General features: G+C 38.4%; 1 protein-coding gene across 1 annotated transcript in view; it reads right to left on the bottom strand.

Annotated features, from left to right (window-relative positions):
• Positions 1-23,814, bottom strand: part of st6galnac5a (ST6 (alpha-N-acetyl-neuraminyl-2,3-beta-galactosyl-1,3)-N-acetylgalactosaminide alpha-2,6-sialyltransferase 5a) — a 51,586-nt gene that overhangs the window by 9,371 nt on the left and 18,401 nt on the right. Inside the window, exon 3 of the mRNA XM_028472746.1 lies at positions 3,827-4,239. Within this exon, the coding sequence (XP_028328547.1) occupies positions 3,827-4,239 (413 nt within the window). The remainder of the gene's footprint in view (positions 1-3,826; positions 4,240-23,814) is intronic.

Raw genomic sequence — 23,814 nt, 5'->3', positions numbered from 1 at the left:
CCATTGAGACAGCTATTGCATTTCACAGTGATACAGCAGTGTGTCATGTCCAATACGTTTGTACTGTAGATATAAAGTATGCTTGTTTGATTGGTGCATTGGTGCCCATATCACTGTAAACCCAAATAAGTTACCAGAACTCCAAAAAATTGAGGCAATCGATTTTTTTAAGATGATTAACTTAAAAGTCAAAAATTTCCAGACCTTAAAAGGTTGGATGACTGGCTACTTGTACTTTTTGATAATAGTTCAATTAAAGTGCTCATTTAGCTCAACTGAAATACTTGCAGTCAGTATAACTCAGTTTTCTGTTAAGGCAACTCAATTATTTTCAGTTATTATAACTCAAAGTTTTCGGTTTTCAAACCCCTGGAATAAGTTCACAGAACTAAAAAAACCCCCGAAAAAACAAAAAAAACGTGTAGTTATACACATTTGTAATGATACAACATGAATAATAGCTTTTTCTTACAATTATTTTATGTTTTCTGTCTAAAAGTTATACAGAAATGCTTAATTTACCTAGAAACATGCATTTGAACGGGACAAGGATTATATTTAAAAAAAACTTTTATAAAATGTAAGAGAATGAAAGTTTCCATTGTCCTTGTGGTTAAATCAACCAGAGCAGAAGTGTGTTCAGCCAAGAGGTTGATCCGTGTAGGTGTTTCTATGGCCTTTAAAGGTTATATCCTCTAGTCTGTTGTAAGATTGGTAGTTGTGTCCTGTTCTTTAAAGATAAAAGCTTTTTTTTTTTTGTTTACTGCTGAACCTTTCAGGGGTTTCAAATTGTATCCAAAATAAAAAAAAAGAGAATTCCACCATTTAAAGAGCAAAACATATATTGAACTTTCACTAATAGCCAATAAAAGCACACAGAACAAGAACATTAAAAACTGGGTGGGTGGGTGGGGGGGTGTGCGTGCGTGCGTGCGCGTGCGTGTGTGTGGATCGCTTCTAAATTAATGCACACCAGTCTAACGCACACGTACCTGCCTGCTTAACTTTCACTAAACTTACCTTATTTAAGTAGTTAGGTGTAGTGGCAGGTGTGGCGTGAGTAAAGCTATAGCGATCAGGTGACCTTCACTATGTAGCACCATCTGCGTGACATGTAAACACTTAGAAAAAATTGTTAGGCTTCCAGGCGAGCAGGCGTACACACGCGTGCACGTCAGTAAGTGTGTGTGTGTTGTGAGCGTTGTATCCTGTCCAATCACAGCAACGATCTGACTCGGAGCATAACACTACAGTCACTACCACTCTATGGACGGGTGTCGTGACACAGACTGTAACCGGACTAAATGGTGGTTCGTTATACACACACACACACACACACACACACACACACACACACACACACACACACACACACACACACACACACTTACTTGCACGCGTGTATACGCCTGCTCGCCTGGATGCCTAGTGTTTACGTCACGCAGACGGTTCTACATAGTGAAGCACGCCTGATCGACATAGCTTCACACTCACGCCACACCTACATCTAAGTGTGACTGATATATTTATGTTTGTTCGGTGCACATCCAGGTGTGGCGTAGGTGTGCATACGCCACACCTGGCGTAGGCGTAATGTGTATGTATGTATGCACATTAAAGCGTCGGCAGATGCGCTAACACGTCTGCATGTGTGCCCGTGTACCCATTCTAAGTCTAAGGGAAAATGTAGATCAGGCGCAGGGTACGCGTTCTTTTACGCGTTCGATAGACTGGTGCGCATGAATTTAGAAGCGATCCAACCCCCATAGTGTGTCTGTGCGTGCGTTGGTGCGTTGTTTCATTAAGCCTAGATTGTATCAAGGCTGACACCAAATCTTGGACTTTTTAATTAAAATCGAGGCTATAATTCAAATGTAATGCTTAATGCAAACAGATTAAAACAACCGAGATTAGAAAAAGAAAAAAAAAGGTTTTCTCTATCTGTCTATCTTTTCTAAACTCTTCTAATTTGAATGGTTTTCTTTTTCGTTTTAAAGCTCAGAATTAAACTATTCCTTATTCATCACGCCCACACTTATCCTGGTCGGTGTAATCTACATCTTTAGCCACGGTTTTCCCAAAACTGAGTTAGGAATGAATAATAAAAAGGTTTGAAAACCTAAAAACAAGCTCCAAAAATATGTTTGCAAACTAAACCTTATATGAGTTCTTCTTGATTATGATCCCAAGACGCTACATAAAAAGGTTTAAAGAGAAGAAGAAAACATATTACAGGAATATATTTTGGTCAACTCAGTTGTATGAAGACTAATGACATAATTACTGTTGGCACATGGTTTATAAGCATAAAAGCTTTTTCCTGTGGTAACGGCAGTGACAGTGTTAATATCACCAAACTGAATGAAGCTGCTTCTGACTGAAAATCAATTCCTGCTTTCTATGTGAATGATTGTAGGTTTGGAGGAATCACATGTTGTTTATTTCTACTTTATAAAGAGACTGACTCTATAGTGTTTGGGTTATTAAATTATGCTTTTGTTTTAGAAATCAATCCAGAGGTGGGAAGTAATACGCTACCTTTTCGCTTTTGCATTTCTTACATTTTTTGCACCATTTTTAACTTTTGACGTTTACATCAATAGGAACATCATTTAAACTTTTATTTTTTTCAAATGTTTGGGCACCCCCATATTTTTTGGGAAAAATTGCGATAAAATGTGCAATTTGGATCCAATGGTGGGATAAGTGAGGAAACAACTCATAACGATCGGCCAATTACGAAAAGAGCGTTATTATATTGTAGCTAAAGCTGCCTTCATTTGTTGTTTCGTCTCATCCTGTATAGCAGATTATCTTTGGAACTGTCGGGGTTTACTGTATCACAATTTAAACTAATCTCAGATAAAATCTATCTATAAAGCAAGAAAGTTCTGTCTGCGTCCGCGTGTGTGTTTGTGGAGCGAATATTTCGACACAGTCTGTTCAACCTGAAACTTTGTCAACGGCTTCCACATAGCCTGAGTGTGTGCGTGCATCATTTTGGACTTATTTGGTGATTTCAAAATGTTTATTTTAATTTTATTTTGCCCGGACGGCACATTCAAGTTTGCCCAAGAAGTGAAACCTGTTCAGCTTTTGACCTCAGTGTGAGGGGGCGCTAGCGCATCATCTATGTCTATTTCACTGCGCAGCTCCTCACAGCTAGAGTCAAGTGTGCAGCCAGAGCTAATCGCTGCGCACACAGCCAAGGAGACACGGACTGCAGGCACACGAGTGAGAGAGAGAGGAAGATAAGTTCAAGGCTCTTTCACAAGTTTTGAGCTCCTGTGGACTTCTCTTTTGAGGAAACATACTTTTTGACTGTTCCTTATTTAGTGACGTGACGTGACAACCCTGAGAGGGCTGCACTGAGAGGGCTGCACACTGCTGCTATGGCGGCATGTACTTATGGTTTGAATGCTCAATTTATGAAGTTACTAAATAATGAGTGGATTTAAAAAGCTGTAAACATGCGGCCGTAGAAGAAGTGTACAGCCCTCTCAGTGCAGCCTCCAGCTCTACAGACATACAGTACCCTTCTCCAACCAGGGGAGTGATCTAGGGTGAAACTCATTGCGATTGGATGTCGCAACACAGCGTCACTCAATGTCGCCTGAAAAGTTAGAAATTTTCAACTTTTTGCGACTTGTCGTGCTGGAATCGCCTAGTCTCGTCACTTGAAGGGAGGTCGCTTGATGTTGCGTCACTTACATTGATTTTAAATGTAATCTAGTCGCCAGAGTCGCTGAAGCTGCGTTTGGTGTGAAAGCACCTTAACAAATAATGTAGGCTTGATGCTTTGCTAATGTAGCAGTGACGTTCTCACCTGTCCTTGCCTGTCTCCTTCTTGAAGAGTTCGTCCAACTGCACCATCTTCTGCCAGGAAATGATGTAGACTTTGAGTCTGGGCAACACTTGGTTCATCAATCTCAGGCTGTTGTACACCAGGCCCCTCCCATCACGCCTCATAAAGTTACTGGGACCCCAGAAGATGTAGACCGTGTCCTGGCTGGCGTTGAGCAGCTCGTGGCGGTTTCTCAGAACACGCTGTACACTGGAGTGAGCAATGACGCGTAAAGAGGTGCGGCGGCCAACATCAGGGGCGAAACCCCTGGCAGTCGGAGCGTCGTTCATACGAATTACGCACTCTGCCCGGTCGATCTCGTCGCCTCGGCCTCCTCCGATCAGGTGACCTGAGCTGGTCACTAAGGCACAGGTCTGACAGTGCATCCTGAGAGGCTGTGCAGTGAGAGAGAGGAACACACACACACACACACACACACAACGATTAAGTCAACAACATAAAAAATACAGAACATTGTGTGTGTAATTAAATGTCCCATGTCATGCAAGTTTTCACCCATCTCCATTTGTTCTAAGAACCCAAAAACATTGTATTTGATGTTTATATACACTTTGGGCATGTGTATGAAGCCCAAATAGCACTTTTATCATGTTTAAAGCACAGAAAAGTCCATTTAGCTTAACATAGGCCTTTGAAACTGTACAGTTGACCTTTTATATATGTACAGTTTTATTCATATTTGTTCTAAATAGATGTGGCTTGTATAATGTATGTTGTCTGTATATCTGGAGCCGTAATGAACGTATTTCTGATTTTGATTCTGTGTACATCAAAACAGCTTGGCCTGCTTCACATACTGTATTTGTTCAAAAGGTTGTGAACTCTTCTTTTTTTCATCCATCAAAAATGCTCTGAAGTGTATTTGGTGAACACAGGAAAATGCAAAGCAGAAAGAAACTTAGCTACGGGGGGCTGAAAAAAGAAGCTTCATGGTGTGTTTGAGGCAGGGTAGGCTTTGTTGAGAAATGGGTAGCGACATAGCCTCGCGGGTACGTGTACTGTAACTTGTCATATTGCTTTGTGACTGGTAGAAACCCTGCGGTCCTACACAAGGATTCACCTTAAATCTCTTATTTACACACGTACAACAGCAGCATGTGTGTAATATTTACACGGAATGATTCAAGAGGCCAAAGAAAGGTTTCTAAATATGCATTGGATAGGAAATCTTATATTAAGTACAAGCCTAACATTGTAACACAGTACAACATGTATTTGTTTGGATTGGGAGCAATGTGGACGGATGTAAGAAACCGAGCAGGCATTGTTTCTTTCATTATTGTTTCCTTGTATGCAAATCATACACAAACTGTACCTATTTATAGTTTTGCAGTCTATTTACAAGATGGATTTACATATGTATATGCATATTTTATCACAGCTCTTTGGCAAGGCTATTAAAATTTCAGCTTTTCCTTGTTTTAAAATGATTATGCTACACTGTGGCCTTCTCTTCCAACGGCTGTCTGCATTTATTGTTAAATTATGGAAAATCAAGATAAAACACAAATAAAAACTTTAAAATTTAAATAAATGTCACACAAAAAAAGAGAAGTTGAGTGGAAGGACATTTCCAATAAACAGAAAAAGCAACTAATTAAAAATCTTATTTGCTATTGTTAATTATGGGTTGATGGCTTTTCTTCTGCCTGACAGCTTTTAAATATTTAAATGAGTTGCACAAATTAAAAAGTGTACGAAGATGGAAAAAGACGAATGTATGAAATATACAGTATGTTGCATGATATATGATCATTAAAAATATATTGATGCCCGTATTGGAGAACTATATTTCATGCTTTTGTACCGTTCTATACGTAGCATGATTTATAATGTTAATGTAATTCAGACTCAACCTGAGACTAGACAGGAAGTCATTTTATAAATCTAATGTCCACTATTAACTGGCCCTCGGTCTCATTTTGTACGATTTGCCAAAATGAACACATAAATTGCTCCAACAACACACAATATTACAAAAGAAGAAAATAAAAATACAAATTAAAACAAAAACACACAAAATAAAAAATGGACAAAATGACATAAAAAACACTACAGGAACACAAAAAATTCATGAAAAATATGTTAAAAAAAAAAACAACAAAAAACACAGACATTGACTTATTGCACACAAAACCTCAACAGAGATACAGAAAATAATTACAAAAACTCACAAAATAATAAGAAATAAAAACAATATAACTCGAGAACAATAATAAAACATGGAAAATGAGGGAAAAACAAACAAGGTGACAACAAACACAACAAAAAACACTCAGAACATTTCTAAAAATGTACAAAAATGACAGGGACACACACACAATGACAAGGAAAAAAGCACAAAAACCCTTGTGTCCTGTTTTAAAAATCAGATTATGAATGCTTGAATTGAATTGAATCACATTTTTGTGGCCCATGCTTTGATAAAAGTCGCCCTTCGCAGCTTTACCACATTCATATGAAGCGATAGCGTGGCTATTTTTATGTGGAATGTGGTTCGTGTGTGTTGCAACTGCACATTTTCTTTGTAAATGTGAGGTGTTTCCTATATAGTCCTGTACTGTATATTCTCCTACTATGCTGAACATCACTCGATTATATTCAGGCCCAGAGCTCTGCAGAGTCTTCTAATGTGCTCTGAAATCTCACCCTAGCTGAAATCTGCAGGTTATTTACAGTCTTATAGGCGTAACAGATTAGCATTTCCCTGGCATTAACAAGAAAGAATTATTCTTGGTGTGTGTGTGTGCAATGTAAGAATGGGTTAGGCTGGAAAAGCGTGTGTGTGATTATGTTTATGAGCAGGTTTTGACTCAGTGGCAGATTACCAGTAACACAGACTCATTTGGGTAATGAGAAGAAAAAGATGACGGAGGGATTTGAAAAAAATAACAGAACTAGAAAAAGATGAAAAAGAGGAAATGAAAACAAGGGCAAAGGATGAAGAGCTACATATATATACTGTATATATATATATATATATATATATACAGTATATGGAGGCAGTGGGAGGCACCCTGGTGCTTGATGAAATGTTGAGCTAATGAGGTCCTGGTGGTCTACATCAGTGCCTGCGTCCATTGTTTCCTTCCATCTACCCACAACCCTTTGCTTTCCAATCCGGCAACACCTTGACACTCAATCAGGCTGTCGTAGTAGTAGTGGCAGACACCAGTGAAGCAGGTTTGCAGCTTTTTGTTTTATGTTGTTCATACCTAGGGGGCCTTTAAGTGGCTACTTTCACCTTATTCTCTCTTTCTGTCTCACAGAGATTTCAAGTAGGTCTCGCTGGCCAGGATTGGTCTCTTCAGGGGGCTTGGTCAGACTATTAACGAGAAATTGGCTCTAAGCTCTGGATAGGGCTCTGTGTTGCTGCTGGGATTATGTGACCCATCCAATACAGTGTTTGTAGCTGAAGCAATGTAGTCCTGCTAAACTCAGGTTTGCCTATTTCTTGTTTCAGAACAAGAAATAGTAAAAATACATAAAATTAAAACAAAAACACAATATTACAAAAGAGGAAAACAAAATACACAAAATAAAAAATTGACAAAATTACATTCAAAACATTACAGGAACAAAAAAAAAAAAAAAATCAAATAAAAAGTGTTTAAAAAAATACAAAAAACACAGAAATGAACTTATCACACACAAAACCACAACAGAGATCCAGAAAATAATTACAAAAACTCACAAAATGACAAGAAATAAAAACAATATCACTTGAAAACAGTTTGTGTATCATACGTTCATTTGTTTTTCAAAATAAAAACAAAAACAAAAAATGACTTGTCCCTTTTGCAATTTGTGCACAAAATCAGAAATGGGAAAAACGATTTGTTTTCCGTTATTTCTTTTTGAGTCTGGAATAAAAGATTGAAAAAAAAAGCAGTTTTTAATTTTTTTTTGTTTTGATCATATTTTGAAGAAGGAATGATGCAAGGATTGCAAAGAAGACACAAAAACACCGAAAAAACATCGGACACAACACTCAGAACATTACTCATTAATTGACCCTTGTTTCCTGCCTATTTCTTGTTTCAGAACAAGGAATAGGCACATGCTGACTCGAAAGAAGTGAAAATGTATTCAAATTGCATTTATCCACCAAGAACTAAGTGAAAATTATTCTCTGTTTAATGATTCATATTCTAAATGGTTTATAATTCAAGGCACATCAATCATTTATGTATTCAAAATCACTCACTTTGTTCTCTGGTAACTAACAAAAAAGCTTTGATCGTAATTAAAAGATGGAGTGTAAAGGGGTTGTATGATTTTATATGAGCACCCGATAAGAGCTGTGAGCACACTTAGTAAAGGCTCACACTAAACAAAGGACATTGATTGAAAGTGGGATTTTTTTTGTACAAGAAGCAAAAAGAAAATACACAGAAAAAGGAGAATTTCTGGAAATGTTTTGTTGACTGTGCCGTTGAAGAGCGGAGCTGTAGTGTTCAACTTAAAAGGTTCTCTGGCCTTTTCCACAAAACCAATCTGAATCACATTCATTATAGAGCAACAAAAGCTCCCCTGGTCTGTAAAGAAGGTAGAATTAGATGCAGCGGAAAGTCATTGTAGAAAACACAATGTGTGACAAGTGATATCTGGTTTTATCCATCAGACATTCAGCATTTCCAAGCTTCCCTTTATCCCACTAAGTTTTCAGCTAGTCATTTTCCAGGTTTTTCATTTTCCATGTGAACAGAAATAAAAGGCATGAAACATATTTACCGCAATTGATACTGCTGCCATCGTAAAGTGAGTTTTTCTTTTCATTTTGGAAGAAGTGATAGACTAACACAGGGTTTTTAACCTTTTTTGAGCCAACCACCAACCAAAAATGTAAAAAAATGAAACTGAGCAATAGTGAACAACAACTTATGTAACATTTTACCTCAAACAAGAAGTTTTAATCAACATTAAATACATCCATTACTAGAAAGTGTTGATATTCTGATAATTTTGTTGGTTTAGTTAAAGGTCCAGTATTATGCTCTTTTTCACCCAACTATATTTGTTCTAAGAACCCCAACAACATAGGATTTGAGGCATACTTATGCATATTCATGAGTGGGCGTATCTATAGATGCTAACTCCACACAACAGCTGATCACTAGTGATTTTCTTTTGCTATCCACACACTCCTGTTATTGTTTAGCGCCAAAAACTGCACATTACAGTAAAACACATGGTTATTTAAGCGGCTATTGTGATTGTGAATCAGACAAACACTTTTTCAGTGTGTGTGTGTGGCAGCAGCAGCGGAGTCGATCAGCTGTTTCAGCTGCTTCAAACACTCCACTACGTATTACAGGAATTGTCCATTCAAGGTGATAGTCCTTTGTTTTGTCCAACCGCTGCATCGCATTGGGTCACAAAGACGTCAGATCCTCTCAAAGGCGAAACGAGGCGGCATAATGGGTACTAAAAATGGAACTGATTGTAACTTCTGCCTGGGTGCTACACCATGGCTGCCCACTGCTCCTCAGGGACGGGTAAATGCAGAGAACACAGAAAAAACCCAACAAGATACGTGATATCAATTCACTAATGTACTGTGAACTTACGTATAGCATTTAGCATAGCGCGGTTACGTCCAAAAGCAGTGTAGAGAGCTGCCCTTTTACGTAAATGGTTTTCATCTTGGGGAACTGACTGCTCATGCGCAAACACATAAAAACACGCTATGGGAACAAAGGCAGAGCAGCAACGTGCTTTTGAGAAGGGGTGTGGCCTCCTCCTGTCTTACTGCGGTTAGGAAATAGCAATGTTTAGCAATTTGGGTTATGAAAAGCACAAAATGCTGACGCTTTCAAACTTATAGGTACTGTAGGCTATCGGAAATTGAAAAACAAATAATTTATAATTATATTATAATTAAAACAAATAATCAAAATATCAATTCACACTTTGGTAGGCACTGCCTACCTTGATTACCCTGACTGCATGTCACTGGTTGCTTTACATATATGAAAATAAAGTATAATATATATATATATATACAGTATATATAAAGTATATATTCTATATTAAACCACAGCGTTGGAAGGAGGAGCTCACATTCTTATAGGGTAGGAGGAGCTAGGATTGTCAGAAGGAGGAGTTTCCGCTAGGTGATGTCACCTAGAGAAGAAAAACCCAACTCGCTTTGGAGCTGACTTTTTACAAAATGTGGATTGAAACAGAATTTTTTCAACGTTGGTCCTCTGAATGAGGCTAAAGGGATGTTTTATCACTGTAGCAAAACCCTTATTAGGTGAATTTTTCATAATACTGCCCCTTTAAATGTTTTCTTGTAGACCTTTCACCTCCCATCCAAGAGAATTATTCAGTCGTTTTCTCTACTGACTAAGCAGAAGAGAAAAGGATAATTTTTAATTTGGATTTGAAAATGGTTACATTGGATTCCGACTTAAATTCTGCAGGCAGTTAATCTCAGTTTATGAGCTTTTATCTCAAGGATAATCAATTAGTCCACTAGGATGCATGACCTGGATGACCAAGAATCTCCACAGACTTCATAATCTGATGTTGAATTCATGTTTTATGCAGCTGACACCATTAAAGAACTCTGACATAGGTCCACGGTACAAGTAAAATAAGTCTGTTAACAGTTGAAAAGTAAACAAAATATTTGCAAATACAACTGATGCATCACATGATATGACCTCTGTTAGAATACATTAAAAAAAATGAGATTTTTTTCACCCTGCAGACAAACTGCAGGTCAGTTGAACCTAGTTTAAAGCTGTAATCTCCATCAGCCATAGTGATGGAATAAGCTGCAGTGAGGCCTGAGCCTAATCACAGTGTTTTACTGCAGCTAAATATGTCTTTAGAGTTTTATTGGGGTCACAGAAGCCTCTTCAGATTGTAGCCCTGCCATGGGAGGCCTCCTGTTGACTTTCATACACGCTAAAATTTACTCTGGGCTTATGCATGTATAACAGTGACATTAAAGTATGCGTGTAGGACACTAGATCAACTCTATGAATAGTTAATTTTTTTGCATTTCTCATGAGATAAAAGCCTATTCGGGCTTTGGAGGCAAATTTCCCTTGAGGGGTGAAACTAGTGCTTATCACTTCACTAACTTAAGATGAACAAGGACTCTAAAATAAACCTCTATGGTTGCCACAGGCTAATACAATTTATTTCAACTAATCTGTTAATTAGTTGAAGAATTAATCTCTGAAAAGTGCTCTAAAAAGGAAGAACACACTCAGATCTAAAAATTAAATTTAGTTTCTAACCTAAAATGCAATACAGTTTCCTAATACTTTACTGGTAAGCCAAATACAGTCTGAGCATTTAGATAATTGTGCCATGAAATTGTTAATATATTTTTGCTGTCAAGTGTTTCTTATAGCTTACAAAACAACAAGTTGCTATTATGTAGGCGAGGGCTTAAAGCTGCAGTATGTAGAATCGTGAGACTTGTAAAGAAACAACCACGCTCACCCTCCCCTCCCTGTTTTGAAACCTATCGTCCCTTACCAGCATCCTCGTGAACGCGCACAACAACTGTGGAGCTCTTTGCCACTTTTTTTCTCAATAGAAACTAGTGACAAATGTAGGGACTTTATCTTGTGTGATGTTTTAGACTGAGATTCTGACATGAATGCAGGTATCGGGTCGGGGCGGGCCTCCGTGAGTCTGTTCTGCCCGAGTATTGTATGTTTGTACCTTTAGACTGATGCTTCTCCACCTCGGTCTTCCTTTTTCCTCTTGATTTGCCGTATAACCGCTGTGCCTAACGCTGCAATGGAGACTTCTCCTGTTGGAATGTCCACCATTGTACTTTACTGCACAGGATGTAAACGTGCATCGACTTTAGTTGGGCAGCCAATAGTAACACCCTAAACAGCTCATGGAGCATTCTGTTTGTAAAAAGATCTATGATTGGCTGAAAGGTCCCATCACACTCCTAGATTTCTAAAGCTCCTATGTAGAGCCAAGCAGTGCTTCATTTGTAATGAACAAGAACAAGCGCTGGCTGTTGTTCTGACAATAAGTGAGAGACAAAAATGTCACGGAATACATTTTTTTGCTAACTAAATGGGCCAATAATATAATGTGAACACAAACAACCAATTTACCTAAATGTTTAATAAAAGAATAATGAATCAGCTTTAAAGAAGCACGGACAATCGCTTGTTATGGAACACGTCTGTCTCTCACTCTGAGTTACAGCTCTCAATTCTGCCATGTTTCAGCACCAAGGACAGCGCAAAATACCTCTAATTTAGCCACAAAGGACACTAAACTTTCAGAACACAAAAACCCACAAATACAAAATATTTACAAACTTTTACCCCTATAAGGCCATAACTCCTCTAATGAATCAGCAGCACAGCAGAAAATGAAAATGAAATGTGTGATTACCTTTTTATTTGTCAAAACATCAAAAAAACGAGCCATAGAGCCCTTTGTATCCTCACACCTTTTTATTTTATTTTTTATTTTTTTTTTTTTTTAATACATATTTCACAGCTGAGGCCTTATTTGTCTTTCATAAGTCAAGAGTAGCAGCTCATCTTGGCTGTGGATTGAGCCTCTGTTCAAACTCTCAATGTCTCAATGACATTCACCATCAATTTTTACGCAAAATCACACTTTCAACGTAGCATGGGCGTGGCCTGACTTTCCCCTCTCTTCCTCACTCACGCTCAGTTTTTACATTCAATGTTGTGTGTACAATTAAATTTCCAGTGATTTCAACTCAATAAAAGACACAGCTGTACAAATATACTTAATACTTCAAAATTTAATCAAAACACCTAAAAGCAAATGAGCTGCTGGAAAGGATCCTGCCCAAATTAAGCTCTGGAGCCAAGAGAAGGTGTAAAATTGCACTGGCTTTTCAGAACACTTTTGATTACAATATGCTTAAAGGTGATAATGGATTTTTGACCAAATGTTGCCAAAAAATTTACATACTCCAGCTTTAAGCCTATAAGGGGTAAATTACTTTAAGCTTTATGTCCTCATTCTGCCCACATTTCAACCCTGGTCAGACTCCCTTGAGCCCGTCTTTCACAGGGCCATCACAGCCGGCCTGCCCCGCTGCCCTGACTACCTGACCTCACAAAAACATGGCTGCTGTCAGAGCGGAGCACATTAACCTTCAGAGTCTACGGACGGGATGAAAGGAAGGAAGAGACACATATTTCTTGGACCACCTAGGGAGAACATATCTTTGAGAGTGTAGGGAGGTGAGTTAGGCGGGTGTTTAGGGAGCCAGACAGTATCCTGGTATTGATTCAAGATCAAATTCAACACATTGAAAATGTGTTTCTGCTGATATTAAGCTGTGTGAGTCATAGGGGGATTATTATTATGCAGGGATATTTGTATGCAATGCCTTCCTAATTAAGTGAGATGACTAAAGCATTCCAAGATTACTGTTGAATTGTAGTCAGCTACTAAAGGATCGTTCAGCACTGTTGTCAGGAGTGGCTTCATGGTCAGCCCTCACAGTCTTTTCACTGCTCATAGGTAGGCAGGAAATAATTGGTGGTTAAATCTCACATGAGTCTTAAGGGGGCTTGAAATCAGCTTTAATTCCTCACTAGATCCTCCCCCCTCTCCCTTTCTCCCCCTAAGTCAGTGTAGTCCCTTGAGAAAAAAGGCTTGCAGTGAACCGTTACACTTGATATATTCCTTACCCCCTCGGAGCACAGAAATAGCATTCGAGTGTTGCTATTGATTTTGTGTGGGTGAATGCAGTGGGATCGACTGTGGGCTTAGGAAGAATACCTGGTCTCCAAGAACGTGAATAACAGGATATGGCTACTAAATGTGAACATTGAGAGACGGCAATCATTGGGCCCAGCAGGATGCCGTCTGCTTGTCTGGCTTTGCCCAGAGATGGCACAAAAAAGTGGAGCTTTTTCAGCCTCCTGCTGGTCTGGTCAGGTTTTAAAAAAGCTCAGAGAAAGACTAGACTACAAATAGGAACGCTATAAAATGCAACTGTGTGTATTTATAGGGCCTGTGCAAAAAACGACACTTTGGATTGTGATAGGGTTATAATTTGAAGCATTTATTGGTGGGCTTTGGTTTAGTTTCTGTTTTTGTACATCTGATCCAGAGCACCAGACATGACATGGTAAAAAAATTAAAAATAAATAAAAAACAACACTAATCGGGGCTTTTGCCTTTATTGGTCATATATGTTGTTTCATATATGACATTTGTCCTCTGCATTTTAACCCATCCCTGAGGCATACCTGTCAAGTATCCCGTTTTGGCCGGGAAACTCCCGTATTTTACCCCTCTTTCCCGCCATCTTCCCGTATTATTATTTTCCCGTAAATGTCCCGTATTTTAATGTACTAATAATTCAAAGATACCTTATTGAACTGAACGGCGTCACTAGCCTCGCGAGAAGCTACCTGAAATGGCCTGGCTTAGTGACAGCTCTCGCCAGATTAGTGCCGACAGCGGCACCAAACCCGGAAACAACTCAGAAGAGAGATGGATGAAGACGTTCCGGCGAAAAAAAACTAAGAATTGGTGTAAATACGTTGTAAAATGAGACACAGAGTTTACCTTCCTAAAGAGCAGCAGGATGGGACACAGTTAATAACTGAGATTTTAGCGTTTACCACAGCGGAAGGAATCACATAAGTCACCATGAAAAATCAGCCAATCACAAGCGCCACAAATATACACCGCTTTAAAAAAGTGTTAAAGAATGTAAAATCTGCAACAAATGTGTCTAATAAGTCATTAGTGAATACCGGAGAACCACATGAGTGAGCATGAGAAATGAAAAGAAAATATGTAATAAAATAAAATGTTAATGTATAACTTAAAGACAAGCAACGTGAAATTAACAGTAAATATGCAACGTGTTGACTTGTATATAAACTGTAAGTATATTAAATAAACACACGTGCTTCATATACACATTTATGTTTTTATTTAGGCTGTTTTATGATTTAGGAATTAGGGCTGGGTGATACATCGAGAATCAAGATTTATCGAGTTTTCTGTGTTGGCGATATAGAAAACTATAATATTTCATATATCAATATATATATATTATAGCTTATTATGTATCAAAATACTAGTTTTAGGAGTCGCTGCTTTTACTTCTCAGAACAACATGGAAAGCTCAGTTGGATTAATTTCTGAGTGCTCATATTGTGCATCTGTTTGTTAATAAATGTCCCTGTGTGGCATTTTGTGGCAAATTTAACCCAGAATTGTCTTTCTGGTCAGACTTCATTTGATAAAATCATCTAGATTTATATCGTATATCACCATTTTGAGAAAAGATATTGATATGAGTTTTGGTCCATATTGCCCAGCCCTAGTAGGAATGTCCACAGCATTTCAATGTTAATCAAGGACGACCTACCAGATTCTAATTACATAATTGTATCTAGTAACTGGTTGACAAGTGGGTAATTTAGATTTCTTGTACACCTATCTTAAAATATAAGGGATACTGGAGCTTGGTTGGGCGGATGGGACTGCTCGTAGTGGGTGCCAGAAAATTTCCCTTATTTTCAAATTCAAAACTTGACAGGTATGCCCTGAGGAGCAGTCGCCAGCCATTTGCGGCACCTGGGGAGCAGTTAGGGGTTAAGGGACTTGCTCAACATCCCACAAATTGTGGCTTTGAAAAAAAATGTTTTGTGCACATGAAACACTACTTCGTGACCATGAAATAAGTATAACGTACACACAAAATAGTCAATACCTCATTTCATTACATTGATATTAATAATGGTATTAACTTGTATTTCGTGCGCATGTTATACTTATTTCGTGGTGCTGAATTTTTACTTTTTCTTCTTATCCTTGTATGCATTTGCTATCAAAGGTTACCCACTGTATGTTTCATGTCCATGACTCATAGCCAGTTTGTGGTTAAGTCTTTGGCTGAGTTTGAAATATACCAACGTACGACTCATACTCATAAGTCTGACGTCAAAATTAGTATGCTTGTGTTCCCAGTACATTGTATGGAAAGATTGAGTACGTGAGAATGACCCTGATATACAGTATACTATAGCGAGACATTTTTCAAGTATGCACAGTTGGCACACGAGTCATACTCAACTGCCCCATGATCGGCAAACCTCCCAGTTTCAAAACAAAAGAATCACTTCATGTCTTCCATTAGTTTTTAACACTTTTGTAAATAGGGCTCTTATTTTGAAGTTAACTGGAAGTTTAGTCAGTAACACAATGGAGGGTCTCTGAAAATCGAGTTTTATGGATCAAATGACAACATGTTGATAATCTACTTGGTCACTTTCTTATTTAAAATGCTCTCAGAAATTTCAAAGGCAGAGAATCAACACAGATATTTAGCCTCAGTGTCCTTCAGGTTTTTGTCATTGTAGGTTCGAAATGAATCTTGGGAAACTTTGAAGTATACTTCAGTGGGAGGTCACCATCCTAATCATCCTAACCATACTAATAGTATATAGTTGACAGTTTATACTCAATGAGTGTGTAGTGTATAGCATTAAAGGAAATCTTCCTGCAACAAATCCAGTCTAATTTAAAATTCTAGTACATCATTTTATCATTTTAGTGGAATTGCCTATGGGAAAAATCCTATTAAGACAGCTCTGGAATCTGATAAGGTGAAACAAAATGCTCTTAAAATAAGTTCATTTCAAAGCTATAGCTTCCCACAGTGAGAGCCAAAATGTGCAATTTATGATACAAGACGGAGACACAGAGGAGGGCGAACGAGCGAAAGAAATGTCAGGCAAACTGAAATAAATTTCACAGGGATGTCCAAAGTGAAAGTGTAGATGAAGGAAATATTAACGAACAGAGACAAAACACCAATTAGAGTCGGGAGCAGCAGAGGAGGAGGCGACATGAGGGGCAGTTAGCAATTACAGCAAAGTCTGAACAGCTGCAGGCGACAAGAGGCAAATTCAGTCATGGAGTTTAAGGCAGAGGAAAATCAGACCTTTTTCTACAGTGCTGATGACTGCTGACACACATACACACACACACACACTTCAGCAGCATGAGCGCTGCAGGGCACAGTCGATGGAGGTGGGCTGGTTTGGTGCTGTTTGTCCGGCATGTACGCTTGACCGATCATTAGGGAGCCGAGGTGGAGAGTAAGAGGAGAACTAATGAAGACGAGGAGCGGAGGAGGAGGAAGAGGAGAGACTGGATATCGAAACAAGGGTAATTCATAGGCCCAGTGGTCAGCACTCATACTCCAGATTGACAGCTCATGCTGCGCTAACGCTTTGGTCTTAATTAGGCCTGGGTTTCTGTTAGAAGCTTTGAAGAAAACACCTTTGATTCAGGTCAATTATATTCTTAAGAAAAAGTATATTTGATGTTAAAAAAAAAGACTATTGAAAATTCACTGACGAAGGCAAAATTGTGTGCTTTTTTTAATAAATAAGATGGTTGATGATCTTGTTAGGAGAGGGCTGATTAAACTAAATCTGTCTCTAAAGTAAACATGTGTGGATGTACAGAAAACACTATTCAGTAAAACAGCTGAAAAAAAATAACATTCTCAGTTTTGTAGAAAGCTGTGCAAAAAAAAAAAAAATGTCACTAGTAGATCAATAGCTTCATAAGTTTGACTTACAATTGTTTTTTTGTTTAGTTTTTTTCGATGCCAGTGGTAACTTACAAGCACAACGTTTAATGATAAATACCCAACAGTTTCAGTTTATAAACTTTTGTTTATATTAGAGCTCGACCGATTCTGGATTTTTTGGGCTGATGCCGATACCAATATTGAGGGACCTAAAAAAGCCCATGACCGATAAATTGTCTGATAAATGAAAGAAGAACATATACTGTACACGAACACAATCTTATAATATCCAAAACATAATTGAAGACAAAGAAGGAGTACCCTACTACATTCAAATTAAGGAACTATTATTAGTAACACAGTCAAGTTGTCAACATAAGTGACTGTAAACACACTGATAAATAAGAACAGGCAAACTGTAAACAATGAACTGGTGCACTGTATTTCTACCAGTGTCGCCACAGTAATTAAATACGTTAGTTGGAATCTTCTCAAAATTATTTTAGTGAAGATGGCATCATTAAGTGAATCTGGAGTCTTATATTAATGGTGGACATGGGACTTAATTGTTATTATGTGACGCTCCATAACAACAGTTGGATATAGTTCACTCTTCAATTCACAGCTGCAGTCTTCATCAGATGAGCGGTTACATATTAACCAATGTTGATTAATCTGTGACATGCCAAACGTTTCTAAAACATTGAGTTCTAGAAAAACGAGCATATGTAGATTCGGTAAAGTCAAGAAAAAAATCTATTGATATACCCGGTCATCCATGTTTGAGATATTTTAACGTGCTGCCGCTGACCTCGGTTGAACTCGGCGATTGGAATTTTCAACTCGGAAATGCAGAGTTTTGAGTTGCTCTGAACGCAGCATTACGTGTTTCATAGTCGGCTCGCTTCTTGATTGGCTACATTCTGTTTCTCGTCAAAAATCACAAGGTCATGAGTCGGGAGTCGTCGGCTTTCCCCACACAAAGAGTTATGGTCGTAATTATTGAATAAGTTTAATATTTATGATTGTCGGCCTCAACTTGCCTCAGAGCTTCTTATGGTTACAAATTCACTCTCAACACACCTTAGACCACTGAATTATCTTATATATGATAAAACATAAGATAATCTGGCATTTGCCGTCCTTGGTCAGGAAGGTGGAAAACCTGGACAAAAACCGCCTGATTATCTATGTGCGTTCCCTGCAACGAAGGACTATACAATGTCTACAAGTGCTTTGATGCAGCTTGAGGTTGCATCTCATAAACATAGCACAAAATAATATATAAGTTTATTTTTTTCCAAGAATTCAGCGACACCATTTTTTTTGGTGTAGTTGCAAGTTTTACATGTTCCTCTTTGATAGAGTGGCATACACCTTTGTTGAAACTTGTCAGGGGTTTGAAATATTTTTCTATTTGATCTTTGTCACGGCTTGTCTTAGTCTTGGTCTTGACTCGGTCTCGGCTCCCAAAAGTCTTGGTCTTGTCTTGGTTGAAGGGCAAGTCTAGGTCTTGGATAGTATGGTCTTGAGTAACACTAGTAATAGTAAAGCCATGCAGCAAGATAAACCAAAAACAAACAAACATGCAGGGAACATTGTTTGGTCTGTAGCATGGTGTCTACTAGACAGAGTTGTATCTGGTTGGTTGGGATTCAAACTGTTGACTTGTCAACCATTCAAACTCTTAATGAGAAACATCTTTATCTGTTTCAGGTGTGTGGCAGCAAACTAATGTAGAATTGCGAGCCTACAGGTCAGAGTTTGGATCTCTTTTCATCCAGAGAGACATTGGATTATTGAAGACCTGCTCTACGATTATTGATGAGGAAAAATTAGTAGCTTTTCCAAAGATACAAAAATATCAAAAGGCTGAAACTATCAAACCTTTCTGAATCATAACAAAGGCAGGACTTGGTAGCCAGAAGTTCAAGCCATTACGTGTCTAAATTGGGTACATTATTACTTCCACCTACATGATCCAACCCTCTACCCCCTTGCTTTGCCTTTTCAGTGAAACATTACCCTTGTGATCCTATCATCAAAACCTCTAGTCTGCAGCACACATGCTACCCAAATTAGCTCAAAGGCAGGACTCTGCACCAAGATGCCTAGCTTAGCTCTCTCCTCAACAAACAACCCAGAAGAGCATTCGCAACACAGCCACTGGTTTTCCTCTCTTTCCTTTTGACTAGATAAAAAGTTAGCCTCTTTGTTTCCCACTAACCTTAGTTTATATGACCTGAAAGAGAGAACTAATGCCTCCAACTGCTGTGGGTATTTATTAGCATGAGCTGCTGGGGCGACTGGACTTATTCAAGCACCTTGAGTGGGAAGGCAGCCGTGTTGCACATTGTTACAGCACATACTTTTTTTAGCCTAATTGGCTCCACATCACAGTACCAAGCACTGGTTCAAACTCCAGAAGTGTTCCTATAACCTACACCCAGACATTGGAGATGAGAAAGGCTGCTTTGATAATGCATATGCACACACACACACACACATACACGTTACTGAGCAAATGGTTGCTTTGGCATGCATACCAAAGATGAGGCACAATTTGTCAGGTCACAGAGAGTCTTCCCCTCTGCCTCCATTTTTGCTCTAAAATTGAAACAGAAGGTGACAAATGAAGAATATAGAGAAGGAACAAGTCATGAGGAAATGACAGAGGGACATTAAGGAAGCGAGATGAAGCCAAAAGATAGGAGAAAGACGAAAAGCCAGAGAGGAAGAGAGTGAAAGAGAGAGAGAGAGCTGTGACAGACAAGGTGGGCAGAGGAGGCGTAGAAAATGAAAGGCAATCTGATAGATGAAAAAGAGGAGCAAGAAAAAGGAGTGGCTGTCAGAAAAAGAAGCACTTTGGAGACCAGAGAATGTAGGCCATTGCGTTCAGAGATACATGAAGGGATTTCAGGGACTTACTTTGATTGGGTGAAGTTAAAAATTCACAGCTTTCACCACATTGATTTTAGGAAATCGGAAACGGTCATTTTGCGCATCCGAGCAGCAGCCTGGCAAACGTTATTTAGGCTTTACCTTTAAGAGAACAGTGAGACACATTCAGTCGTTTCTGTATTTTAAGTTTTATATTTTCCCAGCAAGCTCACAGTTGCCCTCATCAGCTCTGTTTTTTGATGCACTGTGCTGATATGTTCTCATAATCCTCTGTGATATAGTTTGCTTGGAGTGATAGCCATGGTTATCGCCCTGCACACCCTGCAAACAATGGACTCAATCTATAACGAGAAGAAGCGTGTGGTGGGAGAAGTCTGTTGAGCATAATAACTTAAAGGAGATGTCTGAGTCGTAGGTGTGTGCTAAAATGTATATCCCACATCACGTCACACCCAAAATTCACTTTTATAGCCACCATACAGCAAGTGTGAAAAGGAAAGAGAAATATAAAAACTATTTCACTGCAAAGAATTGAATATATGCAAGAGCAGGGACGGTGGGAGTACATTTAAATATAGCACTCAGGGAAACTGTTGATTTTCAGAAACACCAATGACAACTTGTGCCATATTTGAAGTTTGGCTAGCAAATAATGGAGTGTAAATGCAAAAAAAAAAACAATTACAAATGAAATAATAAAATTCTGTCAAGCTAAATCCCAATGAGGCAATTACCAATGTGTTCTGGCAATATAAAAAGAAGAAGAAAGACAAAAGAAAAACCTGATTTTAATAATGCAATGAAAATATACTACAACCCCTGTGTGGGGTAACACTGGAGTGTGTCCATCATGTGCAGGGCGACATGATAATGAGAGAGTGCGTGATAGTGAGCATAATTTAGTGTATGCATGTCTGTTTTTTTTTTTAAAACACCAGCAAGAAGAACTTCTCAGGAGCCGAGAGGTCTCTTATTGCCAAGCAGGACACGTGAGAGAGTCCTTCAAATCTCTCTGTTGGTGCACGTGTGTGAGTGTTTGCAGCACCGTGAGACTAGTTTAAAAGGAGAGACTTGGGCCTAAAAAATTTGATTCTTTATTCCAGGCATGGAACACTGCATTGGTAGAGCATTATGTCTGATTTACAGCCGCTATTTCCACAGAGCTGCATGTCTCTGTAGCTATTTTACACTTTATGGTACAGCTCAACGCTACCTTTAGTGTATTTTCATTTATGGTGTGCATTAAACTACTCTTTTGTTGTGTGGACTATTGTTTGTACACATTAGTTGATTATTTTAGCTTGTGCTGATCAAAGCTGAGAAAATATCATTTTTGGTTCAGTTATCACTGCATTACCCTGCGCATAATTTTTCAAGGCACTGTTTTGTACCAAGAAGGTCAAATCAATTCAATCAAAAATGGGACTCTTTCAATTTACTCATCAAAGCTCATCTATTCAGACTTGCTACTTACTACTTTTAGCAGTAAAACTTTCATTATTGCTTATACTCTATTCTTTTTTACATCTGTACTTTCATTGTAAAGTGCCATAGAGTTTTCTGAAAAGTGCTATATAAAACAAAGATAATAACATTATTATTATTATTATTATTATTACTAAAAACAATGTAAAGCAGCACTGAAGGGACACTGGTAGTAGGGAAGAATCCCCCAAAAAACTGCTCCTCCTTATGACCAATAAAATTTACGTTGCATTAGGCACACGAATGAGTTTGACGTTTATTCACAGATTAAAAAAACACCTACAATGTTGCCTGCACGTAAACAAAAAACGGCATAGCTCAAGATGTCACACTGGTTCTTACAGGGACCACAATTACCAACCACAATGTTTATACCAAGACCTTACACACTGGACATAGATATGTGTCCATTTAATGGAAACGTATTGCGTCTATAATCATGTCCACTATTGTGACCGTAGTCAACGATTTCCTTTGAAAGTACATGTGAATGCCAGAGTGCTTTCCATTCAATATACTTACATTTATTATTAACAAATACTGTATGTATGACATAGAAGAAGAATGTGTTCATAAGTGGAGTTATGCAAGCAGTAAAGGAGTAGGCTGCATCTAGCTCTCAAGAAACTGAAATGTGGATTTAAAAGCTGCACAAGGGTTTTACTTATGCTTCAGTCGGATGCATTAATGTTGGTTAATGTTGTGGGTCCAGGCCAAGTTTGCCTCAGTCTTCAACTCCGTGGGGAGTCTGAATGTTGTTTTCCTGTCACGTTGTTTTCCTCCTACTACAGTCCAAAAGCATGAATGCTGTGTATGTTGGAGTTCCTGAGATCATAGAGTGGGAATAAGATTGGCATGTACATAAGAATAAATCAGCTCTAGCTACCTCGATTATGTACAGTATGTTAGCTCTGTGATTGACTGGTGTCCTGGAATAGACACCAGCAGACGGACACGACTCCTTACAAGACAAGACAGCTACTGAAGATGACTATTGATCCTTTTATCAAAAGCTGTTTGAGCATACATTTCAGTTAGCTCTACTAATACTCAAATTTAGAGTACATGTACTCAATTTTGCTTTACTAGTGAAGCGAAACATGTCACTAGTACTACAATTAAGCTTTTTATGCTAATAAGGGGGCGGGGAAAAGCAAATTTTCGGCTTGCCTTTAGCTCTCAAAAATATTACAACCAATGAGGGTGAGGGATTTGGGTTTAATTCCACCCTCTTCTTCTGCATTAGGTCTACTGGTACTACTAGTGAATATTTTGGCTTTACTATTACTAGTGGTACTCAACACCACATTTTCCGAGACCAAGACTTGCCCTAGAACAGATGCAGCAAGACCAAGACTTTTGGGAGCCGAGACCGAGTCAAGACAAGACCGAGACAAACCGAAATCAAGACCAAGACCATAAAGAAACATATTTTAAAACCCTGACAAGTTTCGACAGTTAAATAACATTTTCTCTTTAATTTTAGTTTCTTTTAAATACATTTTATGGACAAAAAAGGTGTATGCAACTCTATCAAATAAAAACATGTAAAACTCACAACTACACAAAATAAATGGTGTAGCTGAATTCTTGGGAAAAATAAACTCATATGTATTAAAACTACTACTGCTACTGATAAATTTAACGACCGACGAGTTGGAGGACATTTTTAGCTCTAGTCTCTCGGCGCTCAAATTTCCATCCATGTGACGCCTCCCACCTCTCTCTCCCACTTGTGTGTAGTGGTGTGTGTCACTCAGTCACATTAGGAAGGTTGAAGTCATTATACAGGGTGGATTAACGCATGAATTAAGGATATCTGTAATTTAATCCAGTTCTTCTCCTTGTTATCACATTAAAAAAAAAAAGAAGCATTAATTAATCCGGGCAATCCGATACCAAGACCTTTAAAATGTGGTCTTCGAGTACAACAACACTAACTAGTACTACTATGAACTAAAACTACTACGAGACAGTTTTGTGTTAGTACTAGTAACATTTAGAATTTTTATTAGTA

Source organism: Gouania willdenowi, chromosome 17, assembly GCF_900634775.1.
Source record: "Gouania willdenowi chromosome 17, fGouWil2.1, whole genome shotgun sequence".
NCBI classification, from domain to species: domain Eukaryota; kingdom Metazoa; phylum Chordata; class Actinopteri; order Blenniiformes; family Gobiesocidae; genus Gouania; species Gouania willdenowi.
The sequence above is the reverse complement of the archived record's forward strand: the minus strand, read 5'-3'. Positions and strand labels throughout refer to the sequence as shown.